Source organism: Glycine soja, chromosome 14, assembly GCF_004193775.1.
Source record: "Glycine soja cultivar W05 chromosome 14, ASM419377v2, whole genome shotgun sequence".
Lineage (NCBI taxonomy): Eukaryota > Viridiplantae > Streptophyta > Magnoliopsida > Fabales > Fabaceae > Glycine > Glycine soja.
In genome coordinates this window covers 28,693,891-28,713,268 of record NC_041015.1, presented here as the reverse complement: position 1 = coordinate 28,713,268, position 19,378 = coordinate 28,693,891, and the positions used below count along the sequence as shown (strand labels likewise).

General features: G+C 32.8%; 1 protein-coding gene and 1 long non-coding RNA gene across 2 annotated transcripts; one reads left to right on the top strand and one right to left on the bottom strand.

The window, feature by feature from the left end:
- On the top strand, window positions 1-1,543 carry LOC114383981 (aspartyl protease family protein At5g10770-like). The gene is made up of 2 exons (XM_028343668.1): window positions 1-414; window positions 756-1,543. The coding sequence occupies exons 1-2, from the start codon at window positions 240-242 to the stop codon at window positions 1,541-1,543; spliced, it is 963 nt and encodes a 320-aa protein (XP_028199469.1). The 5' UTR covers window positions 1-239.
- Window positions 1,544-2,682: 1,139 nt separating this feature from the next.
- On the bottom strand, window positions 2,683-3,354 carry LOC114384390. Its single transcript, XR_003660666.1, has 3 exons — window positions 3,336-3,354; window positions 2,920-3,037; window positions 2,683-2,832 (listed from the first exon to the last, which is right to left on the bottom strand). It is a non-coding gene; the product is annotated as an uncharacterized LOC114384390 (long non-coding RNA).
- Between the last annotated feature and the right edge of the window lie 16,024 nt (window positions 3,355-19,378).

Genomic DNA, 19,378 nt, shown 5'->3' with positions numbered 1-19,378 from the left:
CAGAAGACTTGTGAGTATGTGCACGTGAAACACCAATAATTCCTCATGCACAAGTGGGGTCTAAATGCCACCACTTCCTCTTTTGTTCTCATGCCAAAATACACCACTCACAATTCAGAATCTCCTCCATTTGCCCTTCGACTTCAACACTCCTACTCCTACTCCACTCACTCTCTCTCTCTTTCCCTTGCTAGCTTCCTTCCTTTAATTTTTTCCAAATTTATCTTTCCTTACCATCAATGCCTATGGCACCGCCAATATTGTTGCCATTCTTTCTGTCCCTTCTTTCTCTCTGCCTCCTCATCAATGCAAACAGAGTGATGCGTTCTTTTCAAGAGAAGAAGATATTCAACGTGCAAACGTTGCAGAACAAACACCAACTTGGTAACCAGGCTTGCCTCCTCCCGGAATCAAGTGAGTTTAATTAGCGGGAATGCTGAACTTCAATAGCTTTTGTTTTTCTGAGCTGTAATTTATGTCATGTTTCTCTTTGGATCTAATGAAAACCACTCTTCCTTTTTACTGTTAGAATCTAAGTAAAAGAAAAACCTCATTATTTGGTCTCTCTCTCTCTCTCTCTTTGTCAAAGTCTTAAACAAGAGATTACTGCCTTTGACAAAGCATGTCTTGCTTTAACATCACTTTGGATTATAGTATATTATGCCTTGTATTAATAGTGTGCTTCAAATTAAAAGTTTAAGCCTCTATGGTTTTATTAGTTCAGAAATGAAATCCCTTTTAATATGAATTCTCAGGAAAGGAGAAAGGTGCTATTGTACTGGAAATGAAGGACAGAGGACATTGCTCAGAGAAGAAAATTGATTGGAACAGAAGGCTTCAGAAGCAGCTTATATTAGATGATCTTCGCGTTCGTTCAATGCAAAACAGGATTCGAAGAGTAGCCTCCACCCATAATGTAGAAGCTTCACAAACCCAAATTCCATTATCTTCTGGTATAAACTTGCAAACCTTAAACTACATAGTGACAATGGGATTGGGTAGCAAGAATATGACTGTGATAATTGACACTGGAAGCGACTTGACATGGGTCCAATGTGAGCCTTGCATGTCATGTTATAATCAACATGGACCAATATTCAAACCTTCTACCTCCTCTTCCTATCAATCAGTTTCATGCAATTCATCAACCTGCCAATCTCTTCAATTTGCCACAGGAAACACAGGAGCCTGTGGAAGTAGTAATCCATCAACTTGTAACTATGTGGTTAACTATGGTGATGGATCTTACACTAATGGTGAGCTAGGTGTTGAAGCACTTAGTTTTGGAGGTGTTTCAGTGAGTGATTTTGTATTTGGTTGTGGTAGGAACAACAAAGGTCTATTTGGAGGAGTCTCTGGCCTTATGGGGTTGGGAAGAAGTTACCTCTCATTGGTATCTCAAACTAATGCCACATTTGGAGGAGTTTTCTCATACTGCTTACCAACAACAGAAGCTGGTTCTTCTGGGTCATTAGTTATGGGTAATGAGTTTTCTCAGATTTCTCAGAAGAAAAAAAATTCATATGGCTCTAGATATTTTTGAACTTTCAAGACATGCAATGGAATGAACTGTCCGTGTCATATCTATCAGAAGATAAATGCATTATGCATCAAAATTGGGTTCTGCTTAACTTAGAAGCATATGCTCTTTTGTCAATATGCAATGGAATTAGTGGTCTGTGGACAATTGAAGATAATTTTATATAGGGCAACAAATTTTTGTGACATCAAAGTATGCAATATACTAAGTAAAAAAATACACACCTTAGGAATAAGAAACAGCATATAAAATCTCCTGCATATTTCCTATGTTGTCTGGAATAGGACCCTTGAAGCTACAACCAACAAGAATTCTGTTGACAAACGAGAAAACATCTGGTTTGTTAGGATTTTTTTATCAAAACTAATTCAGATTTGAGTTAGTAGCAATCTATTCTGCATTACAAGGTTGCCAGCTTCTTCAATTCCCCAATGGATTCTGGAAGTGGTCCATTCAAGTCCTTGTTGTAAGATAGATCCCTATAAGAGAAAAATCGGTAGTTACTTAAAGCAGAAAAAGAAAAATCAAGAATTAAAAAAGAGATCAAATCATAAAAACTGCTTTCTCTCTGAGCTTAGTTTAGACAGATAATTAATGGAATTAATATTATTGGTTCAAGTACATTGTCCACACGAAGTGTTTGTCATCAGATGTTTGTGCTATGTCACAGGAGTTTCTGCCAAACATCCCTTTCTGCATTGTCAGATTTCTAAGCAGTGGTGAGTGGAAGTAGGTTCTTTGGGTTCGTAGCAAGTATTAGACATTTTTCTGTGCCTTATGTTTGGGTACTGGTAGAAAGAAGGTTAGATGTTATGGAGTAATGCTCCTTTTGCATGCAAAAGATGCATTTGGATAGAATGAAATGCAACATATGCTGATTTTGTTACATGGATTCTGAGGATTCCTGATCCTTGTTTTCTGTATCCCTATTTTTTAAAAATAAATTCTTGATAAATAATAAAATACGTAAAAACCATGGAAATAATATACAAGTCTTAAGCCATTTCCCAAGTGTTAGCTTAACACTAATACTTTCTGGATGCATCATGCAAATCCCAGTGGCAAATTGTCCTCGCTTGAGGTATATGACACACACTCATGGCTTGATCATTGCCTTCTGGTCACAGTTAATAGGATGGAAACTGAGCAGTGTTTGACATCCTCCAGGTGTGACTTAAATTTGATATGGTACAAGCACATACTCAAAATAAAATACTTACAAAGTCTCTAATTCAGATAGTGATCCAATATCTCCAGAAAGCTGACCAGCCAAACTGGTGCTTGATAATGTTCTGAAATACTAGCAATCAAGTTAATATCTCAAAAACAAATTCTGGAGAATGAAACAACAACCGAGCGTATCAGGTAAGAGACGCTACATTGATGTAATGTGTGAATTCTTGCACTTGATTCCAACCCAATCATCACAAGGATCTGAACCCACCCAATTAGGAGGGGTGTTCTCCCAGGTATTTATAAGAGACAAAAATGTGGTCACTGCCAAAGAATACAATTCAGTCACTGAGATCTTATGCAGAGTTGTATAACTTTTGATTGCTCTGAAGATGAGCAGAAGAAATAATTAATACTGACAAACTTTTTCTAAAACATGCAAGACACAAATTTGGTTTATCTTAACTTACTAAAGCAGGTCCAGTGCTTCTGGTTTTGAACTTACTAAAGCTTAGTTCTACGAACTATAAACATTTAATAAATGAGCATTATAACAAACATGGCATTCACATGTAAAGAAAAGGATCAAACACATAGGATATAGCTAGAAAACTGAACTCACAATCTCCATCAGTTGTTTCTCCTTCTGCAACCATGGACAACTGAAGATAGTTTCAAATAGGGCAACAAACTTTGTAGCATCAAAATATGCTATACACTAAGTAGAAAAATACAACTTAGGAATAAGGAACAGCATATAAAAGCTCTGGAACTGGTTGATTTATGAAAGTGATTTGATAACATCTATACCCGTACTCCTTCCCAAGTAAATAATAAAAGTATTATTGCTAGTACTTATGAAAAGTTTAACAAAGGAACTGGGTAGCTGTCATTATAGAGGATCCAAATTTCTCTCTCAACATCAAAAAATTAATGAGAATGGCAATGACACACTAGAATAACCAAGAGAGGAGCGTCAAATATTGATAGTCCTTTACAATAATTTATCAAGCATGAAATTAAACAGAAAATCCAACAGGAGAATTCCTTGTGCTTAAAAATTATCTAAACACGAAAATTTCTAAAGTACTGGTCCTATTGAGGGTCCACAAATGACTTGAAATTTCGAAACTAACAAACTAGGGAGGGCATTGTGACTAATTGGACACCCATCTATATTCTATGGCCATAAGGGAAAAATTCAGAGCATTCATGCATATCACTGAGAAGTAATCACTTAACTTAACTGTTTGTTTCAATTTTCCACCAGTAAACCCGTGTTATCACTTATCAGTATAAAAGCCGAGGACGTGTGAATTTATTAAGAACAAATTACGGTTCTAAAGAGGGGGAATATGCGGAGGTTAAAGCCAAACATGCATTGCTAGAACTGAGGCCAATGCTTGTCATTTCAAAACCCAGAAAGAAACCAGATCCAAATGATGCTCCTACGTTAATCAAAATAAAAAAATGCAGAGCAGAGAAATTGTATGAGCCAGGAAGAGATAAAGCAAGCACTATTCAGAAATGCAGGTTATGGTGAGGCTTCTGTGCAAAATGTTCCCTAATTTCTGAGAAAGAAGAACATTTAGGGGCAAGTGGTAAGGAGAAAGAACAACTCACCAGTGACGACGACGTTGGGGTGATACTCCAGCGAAAAGCGGCGACGGAGCTGAGGCTACGGTTCCACGGCGGCGGCGGGGGAGGTTCTTCGAACCTTTAAAAGGTTCGCTTTGCAGCTGAAAGAAAGTGTTCAGCGGCGACGGGGGAGGTTCTTCGAAAGGGCGCCTCACTTTGCTGACAGCTTAGAAGATTAGGGTAAGCAACAAGACAACTTAGAGTTTCGAAAGGTAAGCAACAAGACAACAAGAGAGGGTTAGAGAGACTTCAGCGCGAAAGGGGAAAGAGGAGGAAGCGCGCAATGTGTTAATAAATTTAATTGTAAAAGCACATTCTAAGGCGATTTTAATAACCGTCTTAGATTTAATATCGTAAAATCCTATTATTATTCAGATAATTACAAAAAAGCCACCGCACATCTTTTTAAGGCGGTTCCCCAATAACCGTCGTACTCTCTGTGTCATAAAATGCCATTTTTCTAGTAGTGGTTGGTCCAAATGGAGACTTTTGCTTTGAAGCTACGTACTCAGTCCCCTCAGCCTTGGGCACAGGAACAATCTTCCTGTCAAAATATGCAACTAACTTTCTCTCATCAAGATAAATTACTCATTTATATTTAAGCAACAAAGCTAAAATCGCACTCAAGTCCAATAAAAGCGAACCGAAATGACAAACTATAATAAAAGAAGAGACTACAACAAAGTCAATTCCGAAGAATCAAGCGAAAAGGAGAAACAAACAGAAGCTAAGAACCGAACTCCAAAATGAAAGAAATAAATAAAAAGTTTAAAATGAAGATAAAATTAGAAAGCGGAAATTAATGGTGAAGCGAAGAAAAAAACTCAGAAAGTAATTGACCTGTTTAACCGCAAGAAGCTCTTCGGAATCGAGATTCATTCCAACATAGACTTGGCCAAAGGCGCCGCAACCGATCAACTCGCCTTTCCGCCATCGGATCGGAGGAGCAGCGTTCTTAGAAAAGGACGGCGGCGGAGAGGGTTTGGAGAAGACTCTGGAACTTCGGATACAATAACTGATCTTATCGACGAGGCTTCCTCCGACTCCGAGCGAGGAGGCTTCTTCGTTCTCCGGCGAACCGCGGAATACCAGTGATCGACGAACTGATCCGAAAATGTCTTGCATTTGTAGTGATCTCTGTTGTGAGAGTAAGAGTGGAAAGAGATTCGAGTACGAGAGACATTGTTGCGTCGGCAACCACAGAACAGAACTGAACGATAGAAATAAATAAAAAAATATAGTTAAATGATACTTATATCTATAGTTTATCATATATAGGTATAAGTTACATATATTCATAATTTTAAATCTAAAAATAAATATTTTCTAAATTAAACACTTATAATAATTGTCATTGAAAATGTCTGTAGGTATATAACGAATTTCTTGTAGTGAGTTTTACCTACACTAATCGATCATAAACATTTTTTTTTTTTTGAGTTTTACCTACATAAAATAGTTGTAGGTAAAAGTCTAAGGAATTTACCTACACCAAATAATGGTAAGTACAAGTTATTAAGTTTTACCTACATTTATCCATTGTAGATAGAAGTATTTTTTAGTTTTACCTACACTAATTCATGACTGTAGGTAAAAGAAGTATGTAGGTATAAGTCATTTTTCTTGTAGTGATACAACTAAAAAATTATTTTAAGAAATAATACATTTTACCGTTCACATTAAAAAAATGGTTCCTTTTAGCTAAGGAACCGATTTCTAGACTAAGGTGTTTTTAATAACACTCGATATGAAATCGGTTTCACATGAACCGATTTATAACATGATTTTTTTGTAATTTCTTTTAATTTTTTTATTTTTAATTATGTATATTTATGTTTAAATTGTTTAAACGGAAAATTATTTGTAGCTTGAGAACACTTTGCATTATTTTTGTTATTTATTTTAATTTTATTTGTAGTTTAAAATGAAATAAAGTTTATATGAAAGAAAATGTTGTTAGAAAACAATTTTAAGATGATAATTATATTCATTATTTTATTATTTATTGAGGAAATCACTATGAATATGGGTTTTTATTCTTTTTTGTTTTCATCCTTATCATGTTTTGAGTCATGATAATTTTAATTTTTATAGATTATAGTTTGTTTTAGATAGATTCTTTCTCAATGATTTATGAGTCTATTGTCCAATATAAAGAAAAATTAGACTTATATAAAAACTTTAATATAAAATAGATCTTTAAATACATTAATAGATCAAATTAAATTTTAAATAGATTAAAGTAAACCTAAAAATAAAATCTATAATAGATAATAGACCAAATTCAATCCTTACATTTTTTACATACTTATTAACATATTTTATTTTATTTTACACATTTCTTTTTCTATCATATCATAAATCCTATCAGATTTATATTTTTATAATTATTTTCTCTTTCTCTCCCTAGATGTCTAATAATAATATTATAAATGTTCATTAAACATTTTTTATATCAAATGATATCACTTATCATATTTATATTTTTCTCTCTTTTTTATCTTTCTTACTAGGTTTAGGATAACATTTGAGTCTCCAACAATAATAAAATATATTTTATTTTATTTTGAAATTTTATTTTTTTTATATTATAAAAGACTATCATTTCACTATTACTAGTATGTAATAAGGAATCATGTTCACATTACTCAAACCATACTTGATATCGTAGTACCACTAATCTTATCATTTGTCTTTAAATGGACAATCATGTTTTAGTTAGAAAATTAAAATGAAAACATTAAAATTATAATGATTTTTTCTTTTTTAAAATGACAAATGTTTTAAAATTAAATAGATCTTTTTAAAGTAATTTGTTGCATATTCATAATTTTATTGTAATTCTATCTCTTTTAAACCACTTGTTTATTTTTATTTTCATCTTTAAATTAATATTTAATATTTTTATAGTTAAAAATAAATTTATATCACAATTTTAATTATTCATTATAAAATCAAAGTATAATTTATTTATTTAAATATATGTTTATTTATTATGAATTATTAAAAATATTTATTATTATCATTTTAAATTAAATAAAAACATTTAGGTTATTAAAAATAAGTGAAGAAAAATAGAAAGGGTAATAAAAAAGAAAAAGAGAATCTAGCAAATGAGCAAAAGAAGATAAAAAATATAACAACAAGTTGAATTGAACTAAAATATTTAAATTACAAAAATATATGTATAATTACCAACAATAGAATAAAATATTATAATTTGAAATAATCCAACAAAAATTTTAAAATACAAAGAATATGACATAAATTTAATGTCGCTGGCTTGAGCTTACACAGTGGGAGCAATTTTTCTTTGAATGGTCTTGGATGTGACACGTGCACCATTGCTTTGTTTGACCCGATTCTTGGATATCCATTTCGGTGTGAATACGAGAGGAGACAAGATGACCCTTAGAATTTATTTTTTTTGTTTGGGTCAAACTAATATGCTTCATTGCGCAATTCTTCAAACAATCATCTATATATGTTGGAGACACTTTCCAATGTTTACATAGGATGTATTTAGTTCCTGTACTCATGGTGAACATGCTTACAAGCAGCAACGACATAAGAATAAGACATGTGCAATTTTTGGAATTTGCCACAATCACACCACCTTTCATCCAGTCTGACCGTGAAATTTCTAGTAGGCTGAACCTCTCTCGGGTTTATTGTCTCTTAGACCAACAACCATGAGTCGCATCGAAGAAACTCAAGAACAATGTGAGTGTTTGCCTTTCTCTATGTGTCTTCGATGGCCTTGTTTAGTATTTGTGTATAAACTTGGCCAAATGCAAGCATTGTTGCAACTTCTTTCCATCTTTTATTGAACAATGCATTACACCTTAGACATGTTGATTTTTCTAGTGCACTTGTTGGCAGATTTTTTGATTTCTTGAGTACCAAATTAGTCGACTCAACAAGATTGGTGGTCATTTGCCCCCATTGTCAACCACCATCCCATGCGAGAGTGCATTTTCCTTGCGGAGTCTCGTTGAGCCAATTAATTGCTTGATGACCATCTCCTTCCTTCCTCAGAATGTTGTAGTAGTGATTGAATGTAGGCTTTGTCCTTGTATATGTTAAGTAGTTATAAACATACAATTTCAATATCATGAATAATACAAAATAAAGTGATATTTAATATGAAGACAAAGAAGTTTGGCATTCAACTGTATTGATAATTAGTTTTTTATGTCGTTGTTCTTATACTTCTTCATTTAATTTTGTGCAATGTGTTGAATGTAGAACATTTGCACAAATTTTTTTGTCATCCACCCATTATCAGGTCTTTGATAGACATTTTTTATTGACTCGTGTCTATCTGAAATCAAACATAAACTATGTTGTGGGGTGACATGCCTTTTTATTCCATTCGAGGAGGGGCTTGCATTTGATTAGCTAGTTGGTAAGGTAATAGCTTACCAAGGTGATGATCAATAGTTAGTCTGAGAGGATGATCAATCACACTAGGACTGAGACACGGCCTAGACTCCTATGGGAGGCAATATTAGGTAATTTTCCACAATGAGCAAAATTCTGACGAACCAATGCCACATGAGGGTAGAAGGCCTATGGCAGATGAACTTCTTTTCCCAGAGAAGAGGCAATGACAGTATTCGGGGAATAAACATCGGCTAACTCTATGCCACATGCTTTCTTTGTTTCACTCTCGACAACGACAAAGGCTATTGGAAGGATTTTATTGTTTCCATCTTATGCAACTGCCACAATGCGGGTTCCCTTGTATTTATCGTACAACCATGTTCCACCGACCTTAACCACGAGCTCGCAACATTGAAACCCATCGATATACGGTCTGAAACTCCAAAAAAGACGATGGAATTTCATGAAACCCTCTACTGGTTGACCTCTTTATGGTCGCATTCGTAGTGTTTCCTTCTCCAAGACTGCACAAGGAAGAAATTTTTGCATAGCTTGCAATAATCTCGGTAAGTCATAGAACAATCTTTTCCCAATTGTTGTAGATGTTTTCAATGGCCTTTTGCTTTGCAAACCATGCTTTCTAATACGTGGTAGTGTATCCTTCAGTGTTTTTGATATGTGATATCAAGGCTAACACTAAAGTTGGTGGATCATTTTCAATCAACGAGTGGATGCTTTTATTGATGAGTAGATGTGACAACTTTGCATGATCTTGTGAGATTGATGGATTTGAGCATGTATGGGATTCACGAAGCTTTCTTATTTGCAAGAATGTATGTTTCCTTGCACCTCCAAGCACAACTATCATCATTAAAAATGACAATTAACTTTGTTGGGTTCGATAAGGTATCTTGTAGTTCTCTTATGCTCACATGATATTACTACAAAGCATGTTATACTTCTTGTAACGTCCCATTTTTCGTAAAATAAATTAAAAATGATTTTTATTTAAAAACAAATATATTTTTAGAAAAATTGTGAGGTTTTTATAATTAAATAAATAAGGAGAAATAATTTTATTAATTAAAATAATAGTATGAAAGAAAATAAAAAAGATATTTTATTTATTCATTTGATAGGAAATAAAATAGAGTTCTTTTTATAAAACAAATAAATAAATAAGTTTATCATAATGTTATTCATTTCAAATTCGTTTTTCCTTCTCCCCTTCCCAAAACACTTTATTTTTCTCGCATACAATCAAATTTGTCTCAGTAAACCAATGATCTCAAACTCATTAACCGTTGGATTATCATGAAATTTGAACACGAGGTTCGGAACTTATCTCTGCACATATAAACCGTTGGGATTTTAAGATGATTTACAAGGTGGAAGAAATATCCCTCGCACTGATCTTTCTCTTTTCCCGCATACACCCAAACCTGTCACAGTAAAAATATAATCCCAAGCTCATTAACCGTTGGATGGTTGTAAAACTTTAAAATCACCTTGGAAACTTAATTTTTAACATACACATCGTTGGGATTTGCGAAATAATGTTCTTGCAGAGATAAATTAGTCTCGCACTTTGACAGTGAATTGGAGGCTACAATCTCTTCTTCTTCTCTGTGACGCTTGGAAATTCTAGCAAAACAATCAAAGGAAAAACTTGAGGAGTCTCATAGAATCACTAGAGATGTCACTGTTACTATCTGACTACACCCATGGGCCCACTTAAAGGTAAGGGATGAGTTTATCGCAATTGGGGTTAGAGTGAACATGTGTAAGGATCCTTAGAAGATTAAATTGGGACTTATTTTGGGATGTTTATTGAATTATAATTTTCCCTTACAATTATAAATAAAATATTGTTGTGTTTCACGAACCAATTGATGTTCTGATGCGAATTGGTTGATAAAATTAAGTGCTCTTGGTGTTTTCGTGTTTTTGACCTATGATTTTGATTCATTGATTTTAATATGATTGTGTGGAATTGTTTGAGGGATTTTATTCCCCATAGGGTGAGAGGAATTTTATATAAATTTCTATATTAACATTATGAAATGGTGATTCAAATTGTAAGTAAGTGACGAATTGAACCTATGATGAATGGTGAGATACATGTGTATTGAGATGTTGTATGTATTGAGTTGTGAGCTATGAATTGTGCAATCATGCAATTGTAAGACCCTTTAAGGGTGATGAGTTTTTGTGCGACGAGTATTGTGATGGGATCCATTGTGGGAACCCGACGAGTTGAATCACTTTGAGGCACAACGAGTTAAAATGATTTTGAAAACAATTGAGTAGTTGTGTGTATTGCATAGTTCATAGATAAAGTGTGTATGATTCATGAGGTGTGATAACATGTTAAATTGAGATTATACCATTGTGATTGAGACCGAGTGTATATGATAAATTAAGTATGTATTGACTTGTTTAAGTAAGTTGTGAGCTATGAATCGTACAATCATGTGATTATAAGACCTTTTAAGGGTGACGAGTTAATGCACAACGAGTATTATGATGGGAACCACTGTGGGGATCCGACAAGTTTAATCACAAGCACAATGAGATGAAATTATTTTAAGAACAAATGATGAGTCGTGTATTTTGTGCAGTTCATAGATAAAGTCTGTGTGCTAAAATGTTTCCTGGGTTAGACCTGAATCAGGAGGGAAAGACCCTAATGGACTCTTCGGAGTCTAGGCCTTGGGGGTAAATACACCCGGTTTAAGTGCTCTTTAAGCCTATGTCGATCCCACATGGTTGGAGCATTCTCGCAAAAATAGCATGACCCTAAATGGTCTCCCTATGATTTTACCTAGTGAGAGTGACCTGACTTACTAGTGTGTGGTTTGTCTTGTCATGAACTCTTAGGCGCACGACGAAGTTTTTCAATGACATGGTACCACATTGCATATAGGATTGAGTCTTAGTGTATTTGTTGCATAATACTTGTATATTGATCGATATTGATTGATTTATTGATATTGTGCTTAGATCCTTGAGTACATGAATGATGTGAAAATGAATGAGATGTGTTGTGTTGTGATGTGATGTGATGTTACGCAACAAAGTGGTGGAATGACGTGAGCCATGTTTAAGTAAGTTGTATTTTGTTTATATGATATGTATATCTATATGTTGTCTTATTTCTCTCTATTAGTTAGAAATGTGATAACTCACTCCCCATGTGTTGTTTGTGTTTAGATCTTGTGATAATCTCGAACTTTGTGTTCATGGGAGAAGATGTCTAGGTGAATTGCTTTAAGGAACTTAGTGTTGAAGGACGTCGGGAGAAAATGCTCGGATAGGATGTGACATTGGGACATGAATTTTGTTTAATTACATGATGTTTTGAGCAAAAAATGTTTCTAAAAAGTTTTATTTGGTAATAGTGAAGTGAATGCCAGCCTTTTACCATTTTTAAATGCTTTTATTTAAATTTGTTTTAAAAACTTTTAATTAATTTTGATTTCTTATTCTTTTTATTATTAGCACATATATGTGTGGGGTAGATGGTGTCATACTTCTTGTTTTGTTATAAAAACACTTCCCTTCAAAGAACGTCTCCATCAGATGTTGGACTTCTTCGTGATCCAAGCTATAGTCGTATTTAGAATCTTCAAAATTAGATTCTTCAAAATTATGCGTGTGTAGTGGTATGTAGTATGGTGTACAAATGTTATTAGTGAAATAGGCTCAGTTTCTTCCTCATCATCTTTCTGGGGTTGATTGCATAAAACTTCATCTTCAACCTCACTAAAGGGACTGATTTCTTCGTTAGGTAAGCCAGGATCTAGTGTAAACTCAAGCTCATTTGGTTAGGTTGATGAGGTAGGCTCTACTGTAGAGGTACTTAAGTATGGGTGAGGTTGATCCTTAGTAGCATCAAATGTTTGTAAGTCTAAAAAGTTGGTGGAAAATGGTGCGGAAAGAAGTTAAGTAAAAAAAGATGTGTGTTGTTCAATTTTTTTTGTTGTGGTTGGGTTAAAGAAAAAATGTCTTGGGTTGCATTGGATGTGTGTGAATAATGGGACTGAGGATAATATTGAGGTTCATGAGATAATATTTGAGGGTTTGGGGTGGGAAAAGTATGTAATTGGATGTTTCCATACAATTCAATGAATGAAAGAATCTCATGTTGGAAAACAACATAAATCATGTGCACAAAATATATAAGTGTTGTTCCCCCAAAAAATGCACTAGTGTGATCAACACCTAAACTCAATTGGTTAAAAGAAAATATGTTGACTCTCTTAGTAGAACCCACACCACAACAATCAACAGCCCATTATAGAGCATACCTTTTAGGGTTGATTTGTGAGGTGTTGATGCTAGACAAGTCAGGGGACATAGTTCACTTTATGTATCTACCTCTATTAGAAAATCTTGATCGGGCTAGCTGGTACAGTTGGGGTTCGTCATGTTTAGCACATTTAAAGAAATGTGTAGAATAATTTATCTCACATCCAAAAAAAATGGAAAGATGTACAATGTTGTTGCACTACTCTTGGGCATGGTATCACATGTCATTCATTTAACCAAAGGTCGAGTGTCAGCCGTCATATCCTTTCTCAACTAAGTAAGAAATTTTTTTCCACTAAAACAAAGTCCATTTTTGGTAATGTATTTGACATTAAAATATTACATTTCATTAGGTGGAGTAGCAAAAGGCTACGGTTTTTTGGAATCTCGTGCGATGATGTTATATGCTACAGGTCGAGATTTGACCACATGCATAACGAGGAGGTTGAACCATTTGAATTTTGTTTTATTTATTCAAACGCCAATTACATTGTTTTTAAAATTACTAAAGCAAGCTATTTTTTTGGTTTCATTGGATGCCTTACAAAGGATTTCAATCATTTTTGCCAAAACATGCATACAAGGATTCCAAAATATGGATTACTTGTGTCGCTTTAATCTATTTCCCACTAGTAGTATGGTAGCATACTGACAAGGTCATGCTCTAATTTGGACTTTGTTAAAACATATCAAATCCATCGCATAATCTTCACAAAATCCATCATACTGACATGAGAGGACATAGTGACACAATTTGGGTAAAGGAACATCAACAATGAATTGTAATTTGGAAGGAAAGATGCAAATATGTGTTAATCGACCACAAATTAGTACCAAGCAAATTCAAAATTTTGGCTAACGCATTGCAACTCATCCGAACGTTGTCACCATGTCTCGCTCAGCTCCAAAGATGGAAACCAAACAACATCTCCATCACAAAGCCCACTAGTGGTTGCTAGCATGCATGACAAAGGACTACAACCACCTCCTCAATTATATGAATTCATGTCATGATCTCATCATCATCAAGAAGATTATGGGTACAATCTGCAATTCTTCGGTGATAGCGGATAGGACTTTGTGAGCAACCTCATAGGTACAAATCTTCAAATACCAAAGTCTACTTGTGCATACATGCAAAGTATGTTTATACCTTTATTTACACCATTTCACCAAAGTATTGTTGAAAATTATTCCACTAATGACTTCATCTAAGAAAGAGCAACATGTTGTTCCTAATGAAAACCTTCAACCACAAGAACATGGACAAGTACGTTGACAACTGACAAGAAACAAGCGACCTCCCATATGTGGAATTAGTGGACAGAGACAACATTAATTGCCCTTGTTAATTATTTCCTATTGTGATGGTTGTTATTTTGCCCTTGTTAATTGAATGAACACTAAACAATGCATTAATTGACTGAGCAATTAAGACCTATGTAGTTTTATTTTTTTGGGGTCGACAAGGGTGTTGCCCTTGCTCCTACGTATCCTCGGGTGCGATAAGGAATTAAAATCTACGTAGTTCTTTAAAGTATGAAAGTTTGTGTGTTAAATTGATTTTATGCTTTTTGAAAGATTGATTTTAATTGCGAACAAAAGTCGTTTAAGGCGTTGGACCTTGAAATGATGTTTTACACTTAGAAAAGAGGAGAGAGTCGTTAAGGCATTAGACCTTGAAACAATCTTTCGATTTTTGAAAAGAGGAGAGAGTCGTTAAAGCGTTGGACCTTAAAACAATCTCAAGTGATATTTGATAAAAAGAAATTAGTTATGAGTTGGTTTTATCTTGGTTTTTATTTATTAACCTTCAATCCTTTTTTAAAGATAACTTGTGACACTAATGATCGATTAAAACCTACTTTACAAAAGAAAAGAGATTACTGATGATAGAAGAAGGAGATGAAGATGCACAAAACAACAAAGAAGACCCCTAAGGGTGCATAGATCATGTTCAAATCCTTAAAAAAACAAACACTAATCGAATGATGAATGAAGAACACAGAGCGAAGAACGATGTAGAGGTTGATCATGGTCATGATTCGACAATGCCTCGGCCTTGTTTTCCTCTTCTTTGTTCTTATTCTATCTTCTTTCTCTCAATTCCTTCACTACTGAATGCTTAGGACCCCTTCACTTAGCCTCTATCATGCCTATTTATAGCCAAAAATGGCATTTGGTGGACATGCTGCTCGCATAGGCGAACTGTTGCTTCATCCTGAAGTAAGCTGGCTCGCCCAGGCGAGTTGGTTCCTTCACCCCTAAGAAATTTGGGTGGCTCAGGCAAGCCAGATGCTAGCCTGGGCGACCTGTGGTCTAGAAAATTCCCTAAAAGGACCCTTTTGTCCCCTTTTTTGGGTACTTTTTGCATTCTTAATCAAAACGTTGAACGATCTTACGCCTTGTGTAGGAACTGGTGTCGAACAACACCTTTCGGCTAGCGAGAAACAAAACATCAATGAATGATAGTCTCCATATAAAATTAGGGTATGACAATGTGTATATATAACAGTAGGGGTTGGATGCAACTCAACACCTTTTGTCTAATATTCACCTTATTGCTTAAAACACGAAGAGTGTATCCGCTCTTATGTATTGTGATGGTGACATAATTCAATCATATGAAGGGATAGTCTTTGTTGCCACTACTTTTGTTTTCACAACAAATATTATTGTTGTCACTACTTCTACTTTCACAACAAACATTACCGCTATTATTCAATGTTTCCACAACGCAAATTTTCGCTGCCACTACCTAAGGTTTCACAACAAAAATTTTCATTGCCACAACTAGTACTTTCACAAAAAAACACTCACGCTGTCACTACTTATGTTTTCACAATGAATATTATTGTTGTCACTTTATGTTTTCACAAAGGAAATTTTCATTGCCATTATTTATGCTTTCACAGCCAAAAATTGTCGTTGTCACTTTAAAACAATTATCGTTGCCATAACTGATTTGTGGTAACTACTGAAGTCATCGTATGTTACATGTGAAAACAACTATTGTTGCTACATGAAGATAATTTTCTTAACAATTATTGTCGTTGTAATAAAATATATTTTCTCAACAAATAAATTTGTTGTAATATTTCTTTTTCCAGCCACATTAATTGTTGTATATCTTTTTTTAATAACAAAAGTCACAATCATAACTTATCAACCCTAATCAACGTATATGCTGTTAAACTTATTTTACTAACAAGTTTATTCAATTTTTAAAATTTATATTAATAAAATAATTTAATTATCATAAATAATTAAAACAACATCAATGTAAAAGTAATAAAAAAAATATAGACAAATGATATCAATAAAAGATAAAGACAATGTATGCAAACTTGATTGAATATCATGAAACATCATTCTACATAATTTAATGATTAAAAAAATCTCATTATTAAGAAATAACTAAATTAAAAAAGAAATAACTAAAAGTTAAAAAAATAAAAATAATTTGTCTAAGTAGTGCAACAATTATTCCCCTTTTAAGCTTTACTTTGAATATCACATTATGCAATAGTTGAGTGAAAATAATTTGTGAAAATATGTATATGAAGGTTTTGATGATGCCAAGACAAAACAACACAAGTTTTATTTCAAGTCCAAATCAAGACCAAAAAAAAAAAACAAAGATAAAGAAGAAAGTTAAGTCTTCCTTGTTAAAAGAGTCTCTTAGTGGTGGCAAATGTTTGGCCTCACAACATAATTTTTAACTTGATTATAAAAAAGTTTTAAAATATTTTTTAACATTTTTTTGAAAAAGACATTTTTTAAAAAGGTTTAATATTTTTAACAAAATTAATTTAAAAAGCTTTTTCAGAAAATTTGAAATTTAAAATTTGTAATTTTGAAATTTGATTTGAAATTTGAAATTTGAAATTTGAATTTAAATTTGAATTTGAAATTTAAAATTTTAAAAGTTACTCTGAAAAGTCAAATTCCTTTTTCGAAAAGCCACCAAAGGCCTATATACACGTGTGTTTGAGTTTGAAAATCTTCACAGAGTTTTTTAGAACATTCATTGTCTTATCCTCTCACAAGAAAAACTTTTGGTCAAATACTTGCAAAATCATTAAGGACTCTTATAAGTTCTTCAACTTGTATCATTCTTCTCTAACAAATATTCTTCTGTACTTCAAAGCAATCAATTTTTAATCAAGAGACCGTTAATTTGTAACGTTCTCTCAACATAAGGGAAGAGTATCCATGGATGAGTTAGAATTTGTAGAAGAATTTAGAAGTCAGTGGAAATCTCAAGTGGGTTAATTGAAGACTGAACATAGTCATAGGGTGTGCCCGAACCAATATAAAACTAAGTTTGCAATTCTCTCTTTCCTAAACTCCACTTTATAGTTTATTGCATTTTAATTTTACTTTGCATATTTTAAAGAAATATCAATTGAATTGTTTTTACTTCTTTTACTATTAAGTATGTATATTTCATTTAAAAAGAGAATTAAAATTTGTTAGGAGAAATTTTTTAAACTTAATTCACCCCTCTTAAGTTATTGAAACCACTTGTTTAATACAATTGACCTATAATTGTAACATAAATATCCATTGTCGGGGAGGATTGTCCAACCTATATAAATCAACAAAACACAAATTAATTAATAATTCAATGTATTGAACAAACTTTTAAAATGTGTAAAAAAAAAAAATTGTAACTATATACTAGTTAAATATTAATCATACTTACTGAAATAGTATGCATTTTAAAAATATGTCATTTTTTCTTCAATTTATTTTTCTAATCTTTCTTCAAATGTCCTTTGACTTTATTCCAAACGCGTTGCCATTTCTTCTCTTATATTATGCTATTCTTGAAGTTGGTTCTCAATCTTCATCAATTTCATTTCTATAGATTGACGTTTTTCACATTCATTTATTAATTGTTCACATAGCCCTGCAACAGATCTTCCCTTAGTTGGTTGAATGCCAGCATACCCCAAGACCACGACCTTTCTCCTATAGTTAATTGAAAAGCTACATTAACAATTTAGTCTTTATCAGTCTCCTCATCTATGTATTGTAACTTCTCATAAACAATTTCTCGAACCCTCATCTATTCAATAAAAACAATGAATATATCATAATTATAATTTGTAATTAAGAATAATTTATCAGGTATATAACTATAATTTACGAATCACATAAAGAGACCATACATCAACTTCCTTAATTGCTTTATTTATCCATTCTCCATTGTTGTTCGTATGAGTCATTTTCAATAAATCTCGAAAATTAGGTTCCTTTTGAGCTTCACCATTTCTCTAACAAAAAAAATTCAACAATAAAAAATCATTATCAAGACTAATTTAACTTTGTAATGAAAAATTATAATTAAATAATAATAAAATTTCTGCTATGAAGCTAATAGTTTGAAATGACTTCCTTCCACATCTATGATTAATAATTTTCTTTGATTTATTTCTTTTATTTCTTGTGCTCATTTCCTAAAAAAAATACAATTTAAACACATAAAAGTCAAGAAGGAAAAGTAATGGTATATTATTATACACGTTGAATAGAAGCAATGATATATTATTATACATGCTAATGTCAAACATACCTTGAACTTAGAACTTGAAAAGTAATTTAAGAGATATTCTCAATCTTGAACACTTAAATCATTAGGCTTATTTTTCAAATTCAACTCCTTCGTTTCATATCTTTTGTTTGAAATATTGGTGAAGTATACATCTATGACTTCAGGATAGTCTTCCTGACATGAAAAGAATAACATTTTTAATGTGCTTTGCATCATCAACATCAAAAGTATCATGTACATGATAAATAAATTGAACTAATTAATGTAAAGTTAGGCTAATAACATGAAAAAAAAAGTAAAAAAAAAAGTTGTGTACAAAAATTAAATTTACTAACACTTTTGTAACTATTTTTCCTTTTGCATCTTCTGGAACTTGCTTCCACTTGCCAATGTTAAAAGGAGCATGCTTTTGAACAATAATATAAATTTTAGTGAAAAAATCTGCAACTCCAGTTCAACAGCCACCATCTTATCGGGTGGAATGAAAAGACACAATTTGTTTGTAGCACTTTTCCTTTTTTTTTTTTCAACACTTAAATCATAAGTTACTCCCCTTCCAACTTTTCTTGTATTTGTACGTCTTTTTGCATTTTTCACCGAAAAAAAATATAAGAAAACTCCCATTATGATATGAAAATTTAAGAATATATATAGACCAAATTCATAATAGATAAAAAATAGAAAAATAATTTAAAATTTGAAAGAAAATAAAACTATAAGTACCTTCTTCTTCTTGAGTCATAGTGTGATTTGAAGAATTTGGAAATCTT

Coding starts and splice junctions, on each gene's coding strand:
- LOC114383981 (XM_028343668.1), top strand. CDS start 240: ATGCCTATGGCACCGCCAATATTGTTGCCATTCTTTCTGTCCCTTCTT. Junction 415..755: donor TTGCCTCCTCCCGGAATCAA/GTGAGTTTAATT, acceptor ATGAATTCTCAG/GAAAGGAGAAAGGTGCTATT.